This window comes from Hyperoodon ampullatus (genome assembly GCF_949752795.1).
Source record: "Hyperoodon ampullatus genome assembly, chromosome: 14".
NCBI lineage: Eukaryota > Metazoa > Chordata > Mammalia > Artiodactyla > Ziphiidae > Hyperoodon > Hyperoodon ampullatus.
Window position 1 is genome coordinate 86,995,989 of NC_136927.1, and position 18,232 is coordinate 87,014,220.

At 55.9% G+C, this 18,232-nt stretch overlaps 1 protein-coding gene across 1 annotated transcript in view; it reads right to left on the minus strand.

The window, feature by feature from the left end:
- Positions 1-18,232, minus strand: part of TAF4 (TATA-box binding protein associated factor 4) — a gene marked incomplete at both ends in the record, with an annotated part of 71,006 nt that overhangs the window by 16,891 nt on the left and 35,883 nt on the right. The window contains 10 exons of the mRNA XM_079718434.1: positions 158-288; positions 599-768; positions 2,664-2,778; positions 3,229-3,376; positions 4,857-5,102; positions 5,637-5,726; positions 7,815-7,937; positions 9,114-9,233; positions 11,242-11,361; positions 12,607-12,773. Of these exons, the coding sequence (XP_079574560.1) occupies positions 158-288; positions 599-768; positions 2,664-2,778; positions 3,229-3,376; positions 4,857-5,102; positions 5,637-5,726; positions 7,815-7,937; positions 9,114-9,233; positions 11,242-11,361; positions 12,607-12,773 (1,430 nt within the window). The remainder of the gene's footprint in view (positions 1-157; positions 289-598; positions 769-2,663; positions 2,779-3,228; positions 3,377-4,856; positions 5,103-5,636; positions 5,727-7,814; positions 7,938-9,113; positions 9,234-11,241; positions 11,362-12,606; positions 12,774-18,232) is intronic.

Sequence of the window (18,232 nt, forward strand, 5' to 3'; positions counted from 1 at the left end):
AGCACCTCGGGGCTGAAAGAAGTGGCATCTTCCCAAAATCTCATTCTGGGAAAAACTCAAAACAAGCTCAACACTCCGCCGCTTCCCCTGTGCCCTCCAGGCAGCACCAGACCCGGGAGGGGCGACAGGGCATCCCCTCCAGGAAACAGCGGGTTACCTTATAAGAGAAGTTCTTTTGCTGAGCCGTTTCTGATATCTTTTCTACAAGGTTCTGCAGCCTCTGTTGCGTGGCGTGTGACACGTAACTCACCACGTCTGGGTGTAACTCTGTTATGCCGTGTTTCTTACCTGGGGAACAGGTGACGTTTCACAATCACTGAAGCTCTTTTCTTTCCTTCGCTGTTCTTCCCTTATCCCCCAGTTACCGCTTTGTGCAACCTGAGGGTCGGGGGTGGTCTACACCTGCTTCAACTACCTGAGAACGTCACCGCCAACCCCATGGAGAGCACAACCCTGGCAAAACAGGTGACAAGGGACAAGGGGTGTCCCCCCCAAGCCCAGGACAGCTCCGCACTGAGCACCGCAGTCGTGGTCCACACCAAGCCCACGCGTGGAGGCCGGACGTCCCAGGGCCGGTAGGAGACAGGGCCATCCATACCTATTTCTAATATTCTTCTCTGCAGAGGCGCTGGGAGGAGGAAGGTCTCGTCTTTGCAGGACCGCGTCAGGGTGCCCACTAACTCAGAGTTCGTAGCCAATATTCTTGCACTTTCTTCCGAGAGGTTCACGCCAGCCATCGACGCTACGTCATTGATGTCATCGTCGTCCCTTCAAGTAAGAAGAGGAGGCGGGTCTAACTGAACAAGGGCCACCAAGGAGGCACATGCGGGTGGCCCCAACTCGGCGGGCAGAGGGGCGGCTCCCCTGCGCTGCTGTCACCTGAGCATGAAGGCGGTCGCCTGCAAGCGAATCTGTTCTTTTAAAGAAGACCCACCCAAAGGTACGGCAGAATGGGAGTCTTCGCACACAGATGTCAATGCCAAGTTCACAGAGAGCACAGCACCTACTCACTGCTTCAAGGAGTTCGTTCTGTGAAACCTTTTCTAAATGATCTCACAGCATTAATTTATTTTTAATACGATCACAAACTCTCAGAAAAGCTGGAAGAACAGTACAAAGGAAAGTCCGTGAATCACTTGAGGATGAGCGGCCAACCTGACACCCACCCCCCGGGACACGGCAGGGTGGCTCCCTGTGGACAGAGACTAGGCCACGAGCCACGCCCAGACCCCCAGGTTTGGCTAATGGTCCCTACAGCGTCTCCCACAGCAAAGGGTCCAGCTCAGAACCACGAGCTGCGTTTTGCTGTCACGTCTCTGCAGCCCCTCCCTGACTCTCGTGCCCCTGACACCTGGAAGGTCACAGGCCAGCTGTTCTGCAGCACGTCCTCGTTTTCCCTCTGACAGACGTCCCTTTGTGACGAGACGCGGTTAATGCGCCTTTGGCATGAATTTCACACGAGTCACGGGGCCTTGCTCACCCTGCACACGGAGCTCCAGCGCAGGGGGGCCCTGCCCGGCTTCCCTGCTGTCGGGGCGCCCCTCCCTCCCTGTGTAGTTAAGAGGACCTCGGGGGAGGCGGTCTGAGACTGTGCAAATCCCAATCCCCTAAACCACCCAGGTACTCGTTTCTAGGGGCTCGGGTTCCTGTCTTATCCAGCAGGTACAATGTCACTACAGACACGGCTGGCGGGAGGGGGCCACTTGGGGGCTTCTGGGAACTCTGACCCTTGAGCACTGCTCTCTGACCAAAGTGCACTAACTCGTCCTGCACCCTCCCGACTCCGGCCTGGAATCAGCAGCCCCCTAAGGCACCCTGGTCACTGCGGTGGAAGCGGTTTTAGATGAGACCTGGGCGCTGGATGTGCTGCTGCCATCGTGGTGTCACCAATCCCAGGCCCCTCCAGTGGCAGAGCGGGCGGCTCCAGCCGCAGCTTTTCCAGAGTATTCACAGCCGGACGTCCACCCGACCCGACCCCACCGTTGCCCCGTTTGCTCCTCTCTGTCTTTCTAACTCCCTCACACCTGCAGGTGGACGCGTCTTCCCGTCTCCGCCACCCGCCCTCTCCCTTGTGGGTGTCCTCCCCACCCCTGTGGGCCCCCTCCCCACCCCTGTGGGCCCCCGCCCTCCGTGCCAGGCTGTGCCAGCCACCCACCTCCTCGCCCTGCCTGGAGGCCGACCCCGGCTCAGGCCACCACGGCTCCAGCACTGCCAACACCCGCCCTGCGCCCTAACAGCTTGAGGGACGAAGCGTCTGGGGAGGGAAGGGAAGGACCACCCAGGCCCCCAGACACATGCACTTTGCTACTGCTGGATCCGAACCAAAGTAGCCACTGTAGCCCTTCCTATGGCGATGCTCAGACCAGCTCCCCGTCAAGAGACCAAAGCACAGCATCTCTGAAGCTTCTGAGGTTGAAAGGAGGACACAGCAGCGTCCTCTGTTATGACTGTGATGCACTCAGAAGGCTGAGCCATCGTATCACAGACACAAATCTCCCACTGGTTCGCGCAGAAAGTCAGCTGTTCTGCACGCACACAGCGTGTGTGTGTGTGTGTGTGCACGCGCGCGTGTGTAGGGAATGAACGCAGCCTCAAAGCACCAACGGCCACCGGGTAAGGCCCTTCCCTCGGGGCGGCTCCTGAGCCACGGGCTCACTCCTTACCTAAACGAGCCTCCCCCGGGCTCCTTGAGCTTGTTTTTCTGTGCAGCAGCTGCTTGTGCCGAGACAGTAGAAAGAGCTTTGGTTCCAGGTAACACGGCAGGTTTCACCACAGGGACTGCAAAACAAGAGACGAGGGTATGCTCCCCACGCACGGACTTGCAGATGGAGACACTGCTGTCCCCGGTGCTAGGTGGGCTGCGGGGAGGGCCACTACCCCCAGCCCACCACAAGGAAGCTTCCTGAAACGTCAGAAACGTTGGGTTACTAACTCTAGATTAGAGTAAACGCATAAGCAGCATCTCTCACGCATTTGCCCTCCTGTGTCTCATCAAACTTCTTGGAACGTAGGAACGATCACTGGTTAAGCACCCAGTCCTGAACGTGTAATTGTAAACATCGTAGTGACGGGGCGATGCCCGTACAACCCTGTGAATGTACTAACGCCACTGAATTGTACACCTGTTCACGTGGCTAAAACGGCCAAGTTTGTGTTACGTGAGTTTCACCACAATTAAAAAAACGGAGACGGGGCCCTGGGGAGAGCGGCCCGGCCGCCGGCCCTCACCTGGCTGCAGCTGGTTCAGCTGGATCTGCTGGGGCGTGGTGAGCACGATGCGGTTGTGGGGCTGCCGGAGCGCCACCATGGGCGTCTGCGTCAGCGTCACCTGCGGCGGCCGGATCAGCGCTCCAGGCTTGGGCGGCGGCTGGATCACCTGGAGCAGGGCCCACGGGGTACGTGAGCACACGTCCCACCCCTGCCCCCACCGCCCAGGGGGCTCCCACACCTGTTCCCTGCCCGGGGCGGGGGGGTGGGCGGCCTTCCGGGAGGACCAGGAGGGTCAGCCGGGGGCACTGCATCAGGCTGCAAGCTCCTGGGGGCAGATTAACTGCTCGGAAGCCACACATGGGGCCCTGAGGCCAGCGCCTGGAGGACAGTGTTTGCTGAGCTTGTGAACCAGCGTGAACAGACAACTTCTCCCCAGATGTGAGCACAGGCGCCGGGGCGCCCCCTCAGATCCCTTCCAGAGCCTCTAGGGCTGGATCAGAATCCAGCTGCTGAATTTTACAAAGGTCACCTGGTGGGCACACTCTTACGTTACAGCGCACTCGGGGAGGGATGGGTGGTGCCCGGGGCCGAGCTATTTCTGCAACAAAACCCTATGAAAATTCACACGGTCCAGAATAAGCAGACACACGACTGCCTGCAGGAGGTTCAGGCCAAGTTTTGCCACAAACTCAGGGAGGAGCCTCCAGGTTTCACGTCCCTACGGCCTTCAAGGGAAGCAGGTGATGGACCAGTGGTGCCCGACTCTACAAGGGCGTGCCCCTCCAGTGAGGGGCATGCGAGCGAGCCCTGATCTCACACCTGCACTTTGGCCCAAAGCACACACGGCTCCACCTCCCGTGGGAGCCTGTCTTCCCCACCACCAATCAAGGCAAGAACAAATGCAGATTTTAACTTGAGCAGGTGAGAGAGGCCACCACCCCTCATGACTCTGAATGCCTGCCTGGTTATCACTCGAGCATTATCGTAAAATACACTCCACAACCTACGAAAGTGACGTGAGGACCTGTGTTGTTTTAATTTTTTTTTAACGTCTGATAGGAACAAAATCCCTTTGAAATTAAAAAAAAAGAATAGCAACTGCCTTTCTACACTGGGCAAACCCCATCTGCCTGCAGGAGCACGTTCAATCCTAAACTCTTCCCAGCAGAGACACCCTTTTCTACAGCTACACGACCAGAACCCTGGATCCCAACCACAGATAAATCCACCATCAGCAGCCGTGCCTCCCGAGGATCTCCGAGCCCCACACGACGGCTGCAGAGCTGGGTCCTAGACCGTGAAACCGGACGTGTCCAGAGCCAAGCACTTAGCGTCGGCTTCGTGTATTTGGGCCATTGCTCCTAATAATCAAAGATAACATCCAGCTAAAAGATCCCCTACAAACACACTGTGTCCATTTAAACCAGGGACGCCCGAAATAGTACAGACAGCGGACGTGCCACAGGGCAAAAGTCAGTAGGCTTGTTTCGTTTTGCTGAGAACTAAATCTCGAAGCCGCAGGGCCTGGGCCCCCGGCCGACACCTCGCTACTTCGGATCCCGCCCCAGGCTCTCCCTAGCAGTCTCTCTGAGCCGTGGGCGGCCGGGCACACGCAGGGGAGCAAGGTGAGGCTCCGGCCTCCATACCAGCGGCGTGGGCTGCCCCTGCTTGCCGACGCCCACCGGCGTGGGCTGCGCGAGGCTGATGACGGGGGGCTGGAGGGCGCTGGTCACGGTGGCCGCCGTCTTCCCAGCTGTGCGCTGCACCGAGCCGCTGAGCACCACGGCCGTGAGCGCGGTGGTGGCCTGCGAGGCCGGCGGTGGCTGCTGCTGACTCTGCTGGATGAAGGCCGCGGAGTCGGGGGTCAGCTGTCTCAAGGCGGGCAAGCTCCTCTGGGCGGAAAGACAGACACAGGGTCGGCTCCCTCCTCGACTCAGAAAACACACGACCCTGAGAACACGTCCTTGGCCAAACAGCGTCGGTCTGGGGCCTTAAGGAGACGCCCCGGGATGCCGGATGCCGGCGTCCCAAACCACTGTCCCCCCACTGATGCTGAGCAGGGCTACCCTCAGTGACAACTGGCTGCAATTTGTTTAAAAAACAAACCAGAAGCGCCATTTCTGAAATGCAGTTAAGCGCGTTAAGGTAGCGGAGGCATCTGAGTGACACCCTCATCCCAGCGGCGCGGGGCCCCCGTCTGCGGGGAGAGGGCCCCTCGTAGTCCCCGGCTGTGACACAACATTGTGGCCTCAGTGGCAGGGGTCTCGTAACTTACAGAGAAGCCTCGAAAGAGAAAACTTAACATTCTGTCTCAGGGGGCTTGAAACCTGCAAACGCACCGGTGACACCCGTGCACGCCCACCCCTCCCCGGGACGCACCTGCCCCTCCGCCCGACGCTGGGTGCTCGCAGGGGGCTTCAAATTACCTTCAGGAAAGGCACAAGGTAAGGTTGAGGTGAAGAATTGAGTTCTCGGTATAACCTACTAGTGAAATCTTCTGCTTCGATTTTTCCGTCCTTAAAAATAAAATTCACATTGAAATTCCTCCCCGAATACAAATTCACACACGCATATCTTTATACAGCATTTCTCTGGTCTCGCGTTTTAGGGCTGGCTGTTCCTCATGCCAGGTCCTGCACTGGACGACGGTGCGGGAGGGCCCAGGGGCCACATGCTCAGCTGACACGGGTTCCAGGGCGTGGGTGAGGCACCCGGGCCTCCCTGTGCCCCGCCCCATCGGGCTCACTGGCCCACTCCACAACTTCTGTACGCCAGCTCCCACGGGACATCTACATGGCACCTAACCCACCGCACATCAGGCATTTTGCCAGGCGACAGACTAGCCTAAAAGTACCCTCGTGACCAAGTTGGAAGGTACCGCGGACCAGGGACACCCTTACCCAGAGAGACCACACCTACGCCGAGACCCCAGAGCAGCTGGGGCACCGGCGGGGAGAAGTGAGTGCCCAGACGAGAGGGCCCAGACCCCGCTCTGGAAACCAAAGCGAGCCGGGTGTGGGGGCTGGGGGATGGGACAGCACAGGCACCCGGGAGGGGTCAGCACCGTCCCAGCTGGCTCTGCCGACACCTGGGAATCCTACGAGACAAACTCTGCCCACCTGCGCCCTCTCCCGCGAGGTCACCTACCACCAGCAGCCAAGCCCGTGGCTGACTGGGCCCAGTTCAAGGTGGGAGTGGCCAGGGCTGCAAAGAGGTCCTGTAGCAAGGGCGGAGCGGGGGTCCCGGCGCCCTGGTAAGGGCGCGGCACAAGGGGGACGGCACTGGGCTCATCCAGGGGTGGGGGGATGGGGGGGAGGGTCGGCGAGGCGAGCCCACGCTTCCAGCACCAGGGAGGGACCACAGGCAGAGGGCCGTGGGCAGAAAGGGAGCGCATTCATTGAAGTAGACATTTCCATTAGAAGGTAAAAGTGTTACAATGAAAACAAACAAAAAGCTGGGAGTCCGTGTTCCTCGCAGGGGGCGAGATTATTTTTCAATCTCTGAGTTTCCTCAAAAGATGTAAGGAGCATCTGAAGCGATCATTTGTACTTGTGAGAGCGGGACTTCACTCCTTTCCGGCCCCAAACCCACATGGTCTGCAGAGACGGCGCAGAACCAGCCCCCGAGGGTGGCTCCCCTCCAGCCCAAGCCGTCAGCACGGAAGAGGGGCTGCAAGCGGAGGGTCTGAGCCGGCGAACCCACCAGCAGGACAGAAACGTCCAACAGCCCGTCTGCTGAGCCACCAGGTTTCCTTGCATAGAGAAACCGAGAGGAAAGGAAAACAGCAGGAAGGAGGGGACCCCCAGGTTACCAGCGACACAGAGGCAGCTGCCACAGGTGGACCTGACCGACTCTGACCGAGCCCTGCAGGCAACACTGGACTCAGCCTCTGGGCGCCTGGGGGCTGCGAGGGATCCTGTGTCCACAGGTTATGTCCAGGCATCTGTGCTAAAATATTTATGAGACTGGGGAGGGGCTGTGGGTGGCAACAAGGGCGCAGCAGATGCAAAGTCATATAAGAACTCATGACCGATGAAGCCCACAGGTGGCCCAGAAGGGCTGTCGCTCTGCTTTCCGCTTCTGTATCACTTAAAATCCTCCGTGAAAGGGACTTCCCTGGTGGCACGGTGGATAAGACTCCGTGCTCCCAATGCAGGGGGCCTGAGTTCAATCCCTGGTCGGGGAACTAGATCCCACATGCATGCCACAACTAAGAGTTTGCATGCCACAACTGGGGAGCCCACCTGCCGCAACTAGGGAGCCTGTGAGCCGCAGCTAAGACCCCGTGCAACCAAATAGATAAATATTAAAAAAAAAAAAAATCCTCCGTGAAAAAGGTAGAGCAGGTGGAGGAGCGAGCAAGGGCCTTTAAACACCCTCCATCTGGTGAATTTTCATCGCTCCTCTGCGGCCAACGTGCTGAGCGACTGACAGCGCGGAAAAGGAGCTCCTAGGGGAGCCGTCCTGCTGTGAGGCTCCGAGAACCGGGCTGGCGAGCGGATGGCAGGGTGGTGGGCAGAGGGGCCCAGACTCCGGCCGCGCCCCACCCCCCATGGCCAAGTACAGCGCTCTAAGGCAGAGGGGCCGGCGTACAGAGCTCTTACCAGCAGATTCTGTACCAGTTCTTTCACGTTAGCGGCTGTCTCTGTAGACTGTTTACCAGATGAAGCCAGTTTTATTAGCGTAGATAAAAAATTTTTACATTTCTTCACGTTCTCCATAGTTTCCTGGATAGAAGTTAAAAGGATGTAAGCGAAAAACTCTTAAAAGGCAGATTTTCATCACAGCTTTTAACTAAGATATGGGTATCATATAAGAAATGTGTATTTGTGGGCTTCCCGGGTGGCGCAGCGGTTAAGAGTCCACCTGCCAATGCAGGGGACACGAGCCCAGGTTCGAGCCCTGGTCCGGGAAGATCCCAGATGCCGCAGAGCAACTAACCCCCATGCGCCACAACTACTGAGCCTGTGCTCTAGAGCCTGCGAGCCACAACTACCGAGCCCACGTGCTGCAGCTACTGAGCCTGTGTGCCTAGAGCCCATGCTCCGCAACAAGAGAAGCCACCACAGTAAGAAGCCCACGCACCGCAACGAAGAGTAGCCCCCGCTCGACGCAACTAGAGAAAGCCCGCTCGCAGCAACGAAGCCCCAACGCAGCCAAAAATAAGTAAATTAAATAAATAAAATAAAATAAAAAAAAGAAATGTGTATTTCTTTTCTTAAACTTCTTTGAGGAAAATGCAGTAACTCTCACGGCCTGATGATGGGAGTATAAACCAGGACATGTGCTCTGAAGGCCCAGACCCAGGTTTACAGCTCACTCAGCCCAGCAATTCTACTTCTAGAAATGTAACTAATAACCAATAAATGTAAAAAAGATGACCTATAAGACATTCACCTTGATGTTGCTTACCATAAAGAAAAACTGATACCTATCTAAGTGCTCAAGAAAAGAAACTGAATTACGGCACAGATACTAAAGATGATGAAAAATACTCAGCAGAGAAACATGAAAAACGTAAGTCATAAATAAAGCACGATCCCACTGGTTTAAATATTCATACGTGTTCAGGAAAACTGCTGGAAATAAATGTTAAGAGGGCAACACTGCCGCTCTACAGACCGCAACCGCTGTGCAGCCCAGCCCCTGTGTCACCCCTCTGACACACCTGGTCTAGGCTCCATCCCACAGACGTCCCCCACGGCCCGAAAGCCTCGTGTAGGGTGGTGGACCCTTCCTGCGGCCCTGCAGAGACCACTGCCTTCAGACCCACTCATATGGAGCCATGGAGACCCCAACGCAACCCCACGTCCGCGGCTGTGGCTCCCCCGGGCCGGCCGGCGCTCTGAGGCAGCACGAACCACACACACGGCCCCAAATCGCGGCCGAGAGGCAGCACTCACCGTGGCGGCTGTGGAGGTGTTGGTGGCCCCCGGGACCGTTCGCTGAGGTGTCCCCGTCTGAACAGCTGTCGCCGTCCCAAGTGAGGGTGTCTGGGCAGCGCCACCCAGAACGAGCTGAGGCTACGAGAAGCCAAAACACAAGGTAGATAGAGGCTGCGGGGAGACGGCCTTTGTGAGACTCCCTGTAGCAGGCGGGACCCCACGGGACATGAGGCCTCAAGGGACCACACCAGCCCCGCGGCGGACCGCGTCCCCGAGGGCCACCTTCCTGAGCACCGAGGAAGCAGTATTTTGCAGCAAAAACTGACAGAAACGAAGCCAATGGCCGGGAAGAACCTGGTGGTCAGAAGTCGATCCTAGAAGTCACATGGTGACCAAAACAAATAACCTTTTAATAACCAAACCAGATCCCGTCTCAGAACTGAAAAGAACAAACAGAGAAACCAACTGAAAAGCCCGTCACCTGGCTCGTGCAGGCAGGCTGGTGACAAGGAAGCCAGGACGTCACAGGCACACGGGCAGCCCCCCCCCCGCATGCGGAGGGCGGCACCAGGACTCGTCGAGGTCCCGGGCTCCCCCGCCGCTGCCGGACCAACCTTTCTTTGCTCCCCCAAAGCGAGTCACATCCAGAAACATCCTGGAAAGGGGGTTTTCAGAGCGGGCGGGGACTCGATGTAGTTGGTGTTGGGAGGGAGGGGCTACTTTGCTAAACGAATATATTTAAGCCAACAAACAGCTAGACATCAAACAACAACTGTCCTCGGTCAAATTCCCAAGACTTCTAGTCTACGTGAACAATCAGGATGCAAATATTTACTGTTTTTTTTTAATTAGCACTTTTCCAATTTAAAAATGGAGCCTTCTCCAATTTTTTAAACGTTACTCTCTTACGACTTCAGAAGGTAGGGGGCAGTGTAACCCCAAGCATGACTCGCCTGTGTCTTCTATCTAAGCAACCAGGCCCCGGGCGCCCTGCCTGCCAGACAAGGGGCTCTGACCCCATGGCCGCTACGGGGGGACGGTGGGCGGGCAGCTGTCTGCACCCCCCAGGCTGTGGACACTGGTTTCACGGGAGGACTGTGAGTTGGAAGAGATGATGGGCTCTTCCTTTATTATCTGTGTATTTTACTTGTAACGTTAAGCATGTATTACTTTTGTAACTACAAAATGGCAAATAAAAAACTTCAGAGGAGAAACGTAAAGAACTGACCAACAGCCATCTTTGGGCAGCACAAGGGGAAGAGCAGGGTGCTTCGGGACGCCCAGAACCAGCCAGGGCACTTCCAACTCCTGGGAGTTTTCCTTTACATGAAACTTTATTCCTCACACTTGCTTCTACTGGTCAGATGAATACACGTTTCACCTGGATGATTCTGAGATTCTGGGAACCTATGTTGATAAACTTATTTTCTACTAAATCTCACGCAAAAGCTGACCATGAGCTTCACTATCTTCTCAGAAAAGGTTCCTTTCACTATAACTGAAGTTCAGATGCGCCAATCATCAGACTGAACTCGGGCCAGAAGACCCGCCTCAGGAAGCGCCGTTGCCTGGGCAGCTCCCGTCGCGGGAGAGCACTGAGCTCAGTGACTTGGGACCCAACTGCTCCTCCAGCTGCTCTGAAAAGCAATGTCACGGCTGCAGACGCCAAAAGGCAAAGGAGGACAAGACCAGGGTGAGTGGAGAGAGTACTGGACGAGGTGCGGCTGCAGGGAGGCCGGCCGAGGCCACACCGGGATAGGGGCCCGGAGCCTCTCACACCGCACGTGTCCGCGCCCATCAGGGAGGGGTGCTGTGAGAATCGCACGCATGAACGCACATACACAGTGAGGGCGCGTCCTCCTCGGTGCAGGAACAGTTCGTGAGCAACACACACACACACTCTCTCTCTCTCTCTCTCTCTCTCCAGAGATGCCGCACCGTCAGTTACTAAGGCGACGTTTTCAATTGTACTTCCGGCACAGTGGGAAGCTTTTAAGAATGTTGCTGGTGTTAAACTCTATGTGACTTTAAAGAAAAGCAACTCTGATCTACGCTGTGTTCCCCAAACTCCAAAACTTAGCATCCAGCACCCAAACTCGCGAGGGCTGACCCCTGCGTCATGGGCACCGCGGAGCCCCAGCCTCACCTGAACCCCGGGAGAGCGCTGCAGCGCGGTGCTGGGCTGTACCGTCGTCTGGGCCTGAGACACTTGCTTGATTATGGTCGTTGGGGTCACCTGCCGTGCAATAATGGGGGTCCCAGGTGCCTGAAAAACAAGGAGGAGTCGCCTAGAAGGAGAGACAAGTGAAAGTAGTTCCCAGCACCTGGCGCACCCAACACTCCATCCTCTAGTACACAGCCAGCACGCTCAAGGGCCCCCAGGTCTAGTCACCAGCCTCAGGGAAGGCACCCTAAGTCTAAACTTTCCTTAACAAGTAAAAGTGTATGATCGGAACCTCCGTTGTATAAACTGTAATACACTCCTTAACAAAGTCTCCGACTTGGTCTTTAATGAATGCATATACCTGGGAAATCAATACTTGTGTGGATTGCTTGTAATCTTGGCCACAAGCGCTAAAAAAGTAACAAAGGCACTACAGTAAGAAGCATGTGTTCCCTGGGCCTAAAGACTGGTCACTGTGCTGCAGAAAAGGAAGTGAACGAGACACTTAAAGTGAACTGTCCTACATAGTTAGGGTACAGAAAGTGAAATATCCCACGTCTGCATCTTACTGGACAGACCTTGACAGACCCTGAAAACTGCTCTGGGCTGTTCTGGATGTTCAGTCAGGGGAGGGCCCTTTGTCAGTCCCCACGCATGTACACGCCCTGTCTACAGAGCAGGGGTCTCAACTCCAGAGGAACGCGGCTGAAATCAACGGAGAAAAGAGTTTTCGAGATCTTCCTCATCTCCACGTTAGTCTCTAACCAGCCACCCGGCTCAGAGCAGCGGACGGCAGCACGAGATAGAAAGGCATCAGGAGACAGAGTAGGGAGTAGGGAGGTGATGTGGGGCGCGGACCCAAACGGAGACTGAGGGGCAGAACCCTGGGGCGAGGGCGCGTCCCGGGCACTGGGCTTCAGGCCTCCAACCCGGCCCCCCTCCACAGCCCCAGGGGGCCCCGGCCTCCGGGCTCAGGGCAGTAACCCCGAGAGGCTGCAGCCCCCTGTCTGCGGGGGAGGGGGGAGGACTGTTTAACGTGATCCTGTCAAGTCCTTCCGCGCCTCCCTGGTGGTAACGGCTGACACTTGCTCAGTGCTCCCTCTGTTCCACTGTCCTAACTGGTCCCCGTAACAGCCCTACAAGAGCAGCACCAGCGGGATCTCCACGTGGCACAGGAGGAAACTGAGGCCCGGGAAGGTGGCGTCACAGGAGAGAAGGGGAGGGCCCAGGCGGGGTCCAGGCGGCAGACCCCAAGCTCCTCCCGTGGCGTGTGGGCCACGCCACACACCCTGCCCCCTCCCCCCCACACCCCCGCCCCCGCCAGGCCCTGCGCTGGCTCGCACTCACCTGCACGGTGGAGATCTGCACGGGAGGGGCACTTGTGGGCGTGGCCGGGCGGGGCGCCATGGCGGTCTGAGGCTGGGCCTGGGCGTGGGCCTGGGCCTGCATCTGGGCCAGGGCCTGCTGAGGAATCATTAACAGCTGCCCGTTCTCGCTCCGCACGAGGACCATACCTGGGGGAGGAGAGCTGGCATCGGGAAACACGCCCCAGGGCCGGACTCCACGGGGGAGCCCGGCAGCGCAGAGGAGGCAGGAGAAGCTGTCAGACACAGTCGCAGAACTCTAAACACACCCGCCGAGAAAGAGGGTCCGCAGCACGACAAAAACGTAAAAGGATTTTTTTCCTGGGTTCAAACAGCAACAGTGGGCCAGGCAGCCGAGCTGCTCACGCCGCCGTCTGCCCCTGCACTGGCCTGCAGGTCAGGAGGCCTGGAAGCTGAGGGCCTCGTGTGCTCCAAACACGGGCTGCCCGGCGTGGCCAAGTTCACAAGGCAGCAGGTGTCTGGCGGGAGGTCATGGCTGGAGCCTCAGACCCGAGCCCTGCCCTCGAGCAGGTGTCCGCACCCCCGTCCCCGTCCCCGCGGGCTGGGCCGGGCCCTGGGAGACAGCGCCCCACAGCCCACATGCCCAGGGCTCCCTGCCTGCAGTCCTGTGAGGCCCCGACACTCCTTCCAGGAACAGGACCACTCTTGGGTGGGGGGGCAGTGCTGTGCCCACGACGACCTGAGGCGCCCACCACAGACACAAAGACATGGAGGACCACTCGCACTTCATGATGCTTCAGCTACGTCACTGGAAGCCCAACCCTAGCGGGCAGGTTTGGCATTAATTCCAGCTTCAAAAACCAGCAACCAATTATACCCTAGATTCCATTAGAAACAGCAACACAACTTTCACACTTGATTTCCCATGACGGATTAGTGATGGAGCTGCAAGGGGAGACCTAAAAACGCCATGAACAACGTACTCTTCCCAAAGCAAGGCCTCAGCAGAGGGCCCTGCACGAGGCACCCCACTGAAGAGCGACGCAGCCAGGCAAGGGGGTGTCGACCACAGAGCCTGCTGCCTGCGCAGCCCCTGCGTCCTCCCATGAGACAGCGGAAAATCAGGCCCGAGAACCTCCTGCCAGCTTCACAGGTGAGATCAGGCTTTCCCAGTGCGATCCAACTCACAAGTCTGAGAAGTCTCTGAAGCGGCTGGGTCCCGGCTCCTGCGACACCCACTGTGACATCAGGAAATAACAGGCCTTTCCCTGGGGTCACATCTGCTACACTTGATCCAAAAGAACCATGTGTATGCCCATTACGAGAGTTTCCCTCCAAAACATCCCTTTTAAAATAAGCCATGTTGCAGCAAAGGAAACCATAAACAAAACAAAAAGGTGACCCACAGTATGGGAGAAAATATTTGCAAGCAATGCGACCGACATGGGATTAATCTCCGAAATATACAAACAGCTCAAGCAGGTCAATATCAAAAAAAAAACGAACAACCCGATCAAAAAGTGGGCAGAAGACCTAAACAGACATTTCTCCAAAGAAGACATACAGATGGCCAAGAGGCACATGAAAAGACGCTCAACATCACTAATTATTAGAGAAATGCAAATCAAAACTACAATGAGGTATCACCTCACACCAGTTAGAATGGGCATCATCAGAAAGTCGACAAACAACAAATGCTGGAGAGGGTGTGAAGAAAAGGGAACCCTCTTGCACTACTGGTGGGAATGTAAATTGATACAGCCACTATGGAGAACAGTATGGAGGTTGCTTAAAAAACTAAAAATAGAACTACCATGTGATCCAGCAATCCCACTACTGGGCGTATACCCTGAGAAAACCATACTTCAAAAAGATACACACATCCCTACATTCACAGCAGCACTATTCACAATAGCCAGGACATGGAAACAACCTAAGTGTCCATGGACAGATGAATGGATAAATAAGATGTGGTACATATATACAATGGAATATTACTCAGCTATTAAAAAAAGAATGAAATAATGCCATTTGCAACAACATGGATGGACCTAGAGATGATCATACTAGGTGAAGTCAGACAGACAGAGAAAGACAAATATCATATGATATCACTTATATGTGGAATCTAAATTATGATACAAATGAACTCATTTAGAAAACAGAAACAGACTCACAGACTTACAAAACAAACTTATTGTTACCAAAGGGGAAAGGTTGGGGGGGATAATTTAGGAGGTTAGGATTAACATGTACACACTACTATATATAAAACAGATAATCAATAAGGACTACTGTACAGCACAGGGAGCTCTACTCAATGTTCTATGGTAACCCATATGCGAAAATCTGAAAAAGAATGAATATATGTCTATGTATAACTGAATCACCCTGCTGTACACCTGAAACTAACACAACGTTGTAAATCAACTATACTCCAATATAAAATAAAATTTAAAAACTAAAACTAAAAAAATAAAATAAGCCATGCTTAAAAAAAAAAAAAAAAACCATCTGCTGCTGCAAATAACTCACTCTTTTGAAACCTGGGAACTTGTTAAAGCACTGAGGAGAGAAAGACCTGGCAGGCTGACAGCCGGAACTGATGTATGTCCACGCCCTAAGAAGTTTGCGCCACGCTCGGGACAGGTTTGGTGGGCCAGGGGGAAGCTCAAGGGGCCAAAGAAGTCAGGGTTGGGCCACTGTGGCGGGGTGTTGCACAGCCCCCCACCCTGGCCCATGCCTGTGCTGGGGCCCCCAAAAGAGGGCTCTCGGTGAACACCCAGCCGTTCACTCACCGGCCCGCTCAGACGCCCGTCCAGAGACCCCTGCTCCTCCCTCGCAGGGATCCTAGGGGGCAGGGCAGCTGCTGCCTACATTTTGATTATCGAATGCTCGTTTGCTTGAAAAATGATGTCTGCAGAAATATAAAGGAATGTTTAAATAATATTCATGAAAAGCAATGGGATTAATATGGCCATGAAGTGACGGTGGTCTTTTGGACACCAAAGTCTAGGAAAATGGACACTAGGGCTGTGTGATGTGCCTACGGTGAGACGGCAAGGTGGGGATGGAAGCAGAAGTCCAGCCAAGAGGTGACCGTGGGACCCTGGAAGTGATAAGACCTCTCTGCAGCACTGAAAACGTCTCCAGTGGTTACAGACACGGGAAAGCAACAGCCTCTGGGCATGAGGGCCACGGGGCTGGTCTGGCCAGCGGCTCCGCGGGCAGGCGTGGCAGGCGCTGCGCCCGGGACACCTGTCAGCTTCCCTGGGTACCACGTGCACAGTCACTGGTTCTGACAAAAGCGGAGTCAGACATGCACGCGACGCCCGGAGTGAATCCAAACAGCAGCACCGGCCTCAAACACCCCGCCGTAATGACACTATCACGCTCTGAATCTTGTAAACTCTGGCTACCACACGCACTTCAAACAGATAACTATGCAGTATCCATTCAAAGGCAAAGAAACACAACTCTGTCTCAAAATGTAACTTAAATGACTTTTAGATTAAAGGTCACGGAAGAGCAATCCCCCGCGTTCGCAACAGGCAGCGCGGCGGCCTGGGACGCACACCACCGGGGGCCCCACCCGGCTGCAACCCACGCTGGGAAGCCACCTGTCGTCACCCCTCCGCGGGCGCAAGGCCAGCTCTGGGAGCGACTCAGGGAAGGGCCTTACGGACAGGGCCACCGAGGCTGGCGGGGAAGTGACTTCCCAGGAGCCCCGACGCAGGCCCGCACAGCACGGCGCTGCCCCCAGGAGCCCCCAAGACCCCAGCACACACACCCAGGCAGTCTGGCTTGAACAGCGACCCAGAGGAGGGCTGTATGCATGGGCCATGTTCATCCCAGCCTTACGTCAGGGAGGAAGTCAAACTTGTCGCACTGAACACAGCTTCCATTTCAGAAGGCCTGGGGAGGCCAGGAGCCATGGACCCTGCCCAGGTCCCCCTCCCTGCACCCCTCACCCCTCCACCCAGGACGCTCTGGAACCAAAACAGGCCAACGTGCACGAGCAACAAGCACGACACGGCGAGTTCAAGCAGCCAGAAAGCCACTCAGGGTTTCATTTTTAAATAATTTTAACATCTTTCTTAGTATAGTGATAAGTGTTCATGAGAGAAAACCTGAGAAACATGGAGATGTAACAAGGAAGACAGAAATCTCCAGAAACCCCATCTCCTTTGGCTACTAGACTGTGTATTTCCTTCCACTCTCTGTCCTACGTGCACATGTATAACATATGTGCTTTGATAACCATAAAGAAAATTGGGGTAATTTTGTTGATATTTGGCTTGGTAATTTCTTTTCAGAACCGTAATTTTCAGTGGTTACATATTTCATCCAGAATGTATTTATGATTTCTTTATTGATGAAGACAGGCATTTTCTATTTTTTGTTACTGTGAGAGCTCAGGTTCTTCAATTACAACGCGCAGCACAAACCCACATCAGCCGTGTTAAGGCCACGCTGCTTGGCCGTGACCGAGCCTCCGCGTGCTCATACGTAAGACAGACATGACACCGCCTGTTTGGGAGGCCGGGCGCCGACGCGGCCACAGAGCAGAGTGAGCTCCGTAGGGGTGGGGCCGCGTCCCCCATCGCAGCCCAAGCACAACCAACAACCCTTAAGGACTGAATGAATCCCAGCCTCCCTCAGTCACCAGAGTTCAATATCAACTCGAGTGTTCTTACCCAATGTTACGGTTTTTCTGACCCCTTTCATGCCAACATTTTTCACTGTATTTTTAACCAAGATGTAGGTCAGCCAGAGCTACACTACAAATTAAACAGGCATTTTCTGCCCCGCCTGGGAACGTCCACGTGCAAGACATCGCTTCTGGGGAAATGTTCTTCAGCACGAGCCTCGGGGGCTCCGGCCTCGGCCTCACCCCCGTCACATGCGCTCGTCCTTCCACCTGGGCTCGGCGGGGGGGGCTCCCGGCTGCGCTGGCACAAGCACGGAACAGCGGCCGGGTCAGACGGACCAGACCGCTCCCTGCCCACCCCCCACCCCGACAAGGGTCCCCAGCACCGTCACCTGCCAGACGGTGCAGAGGGTCTGCAGAGAGAGCGCTACGAAAGGCAGATCCTCCACAGCCAAGACGTGCGAAATGGAACTGCCCCCAAACCCCGACATGAATACTGAAGAAGCCAGAATCGGGACGGGAGCACAGGAACCCGCGCGTGGCGTGGTGTCACACAGCTGGAGAACTCACTCCTGAGAGCCGTGACACGCCTCCTAATCGTACAGGGGGGCTGGGGGGAGGGCTCCCAGGACCGCCCCGTCCAGAACCCAGGCCGCAGCAGCGGAGCGAGGAGCCTGGGCCTCGCGGAGCATCCCTGAGACCCAACAGCCCGGGAGAACAGCCACTGGCCAGCGTGACGGTGGCCCTCCTGCCATACCACCTCCCCCAGCCCTGCCCAGGGTGCCTGCCCCTCCAGCAGGTCCCCATGGGACGGGGTCCCCCAACTACTCCAACGGAAGCAGAGTCAGCAAGACGCCAACACGGGCGCTGGGGAAGCTGACTTAAATGACGGCCTAAATGTTCCTTTCGCTCTTGTGGCTGTTTGCCTTTTACACCACCTAAAAGAAAGTGCTTAAACCTGCAGAGCTGTGGCTCCAGGAAGGCCAGCGTGGGGGGG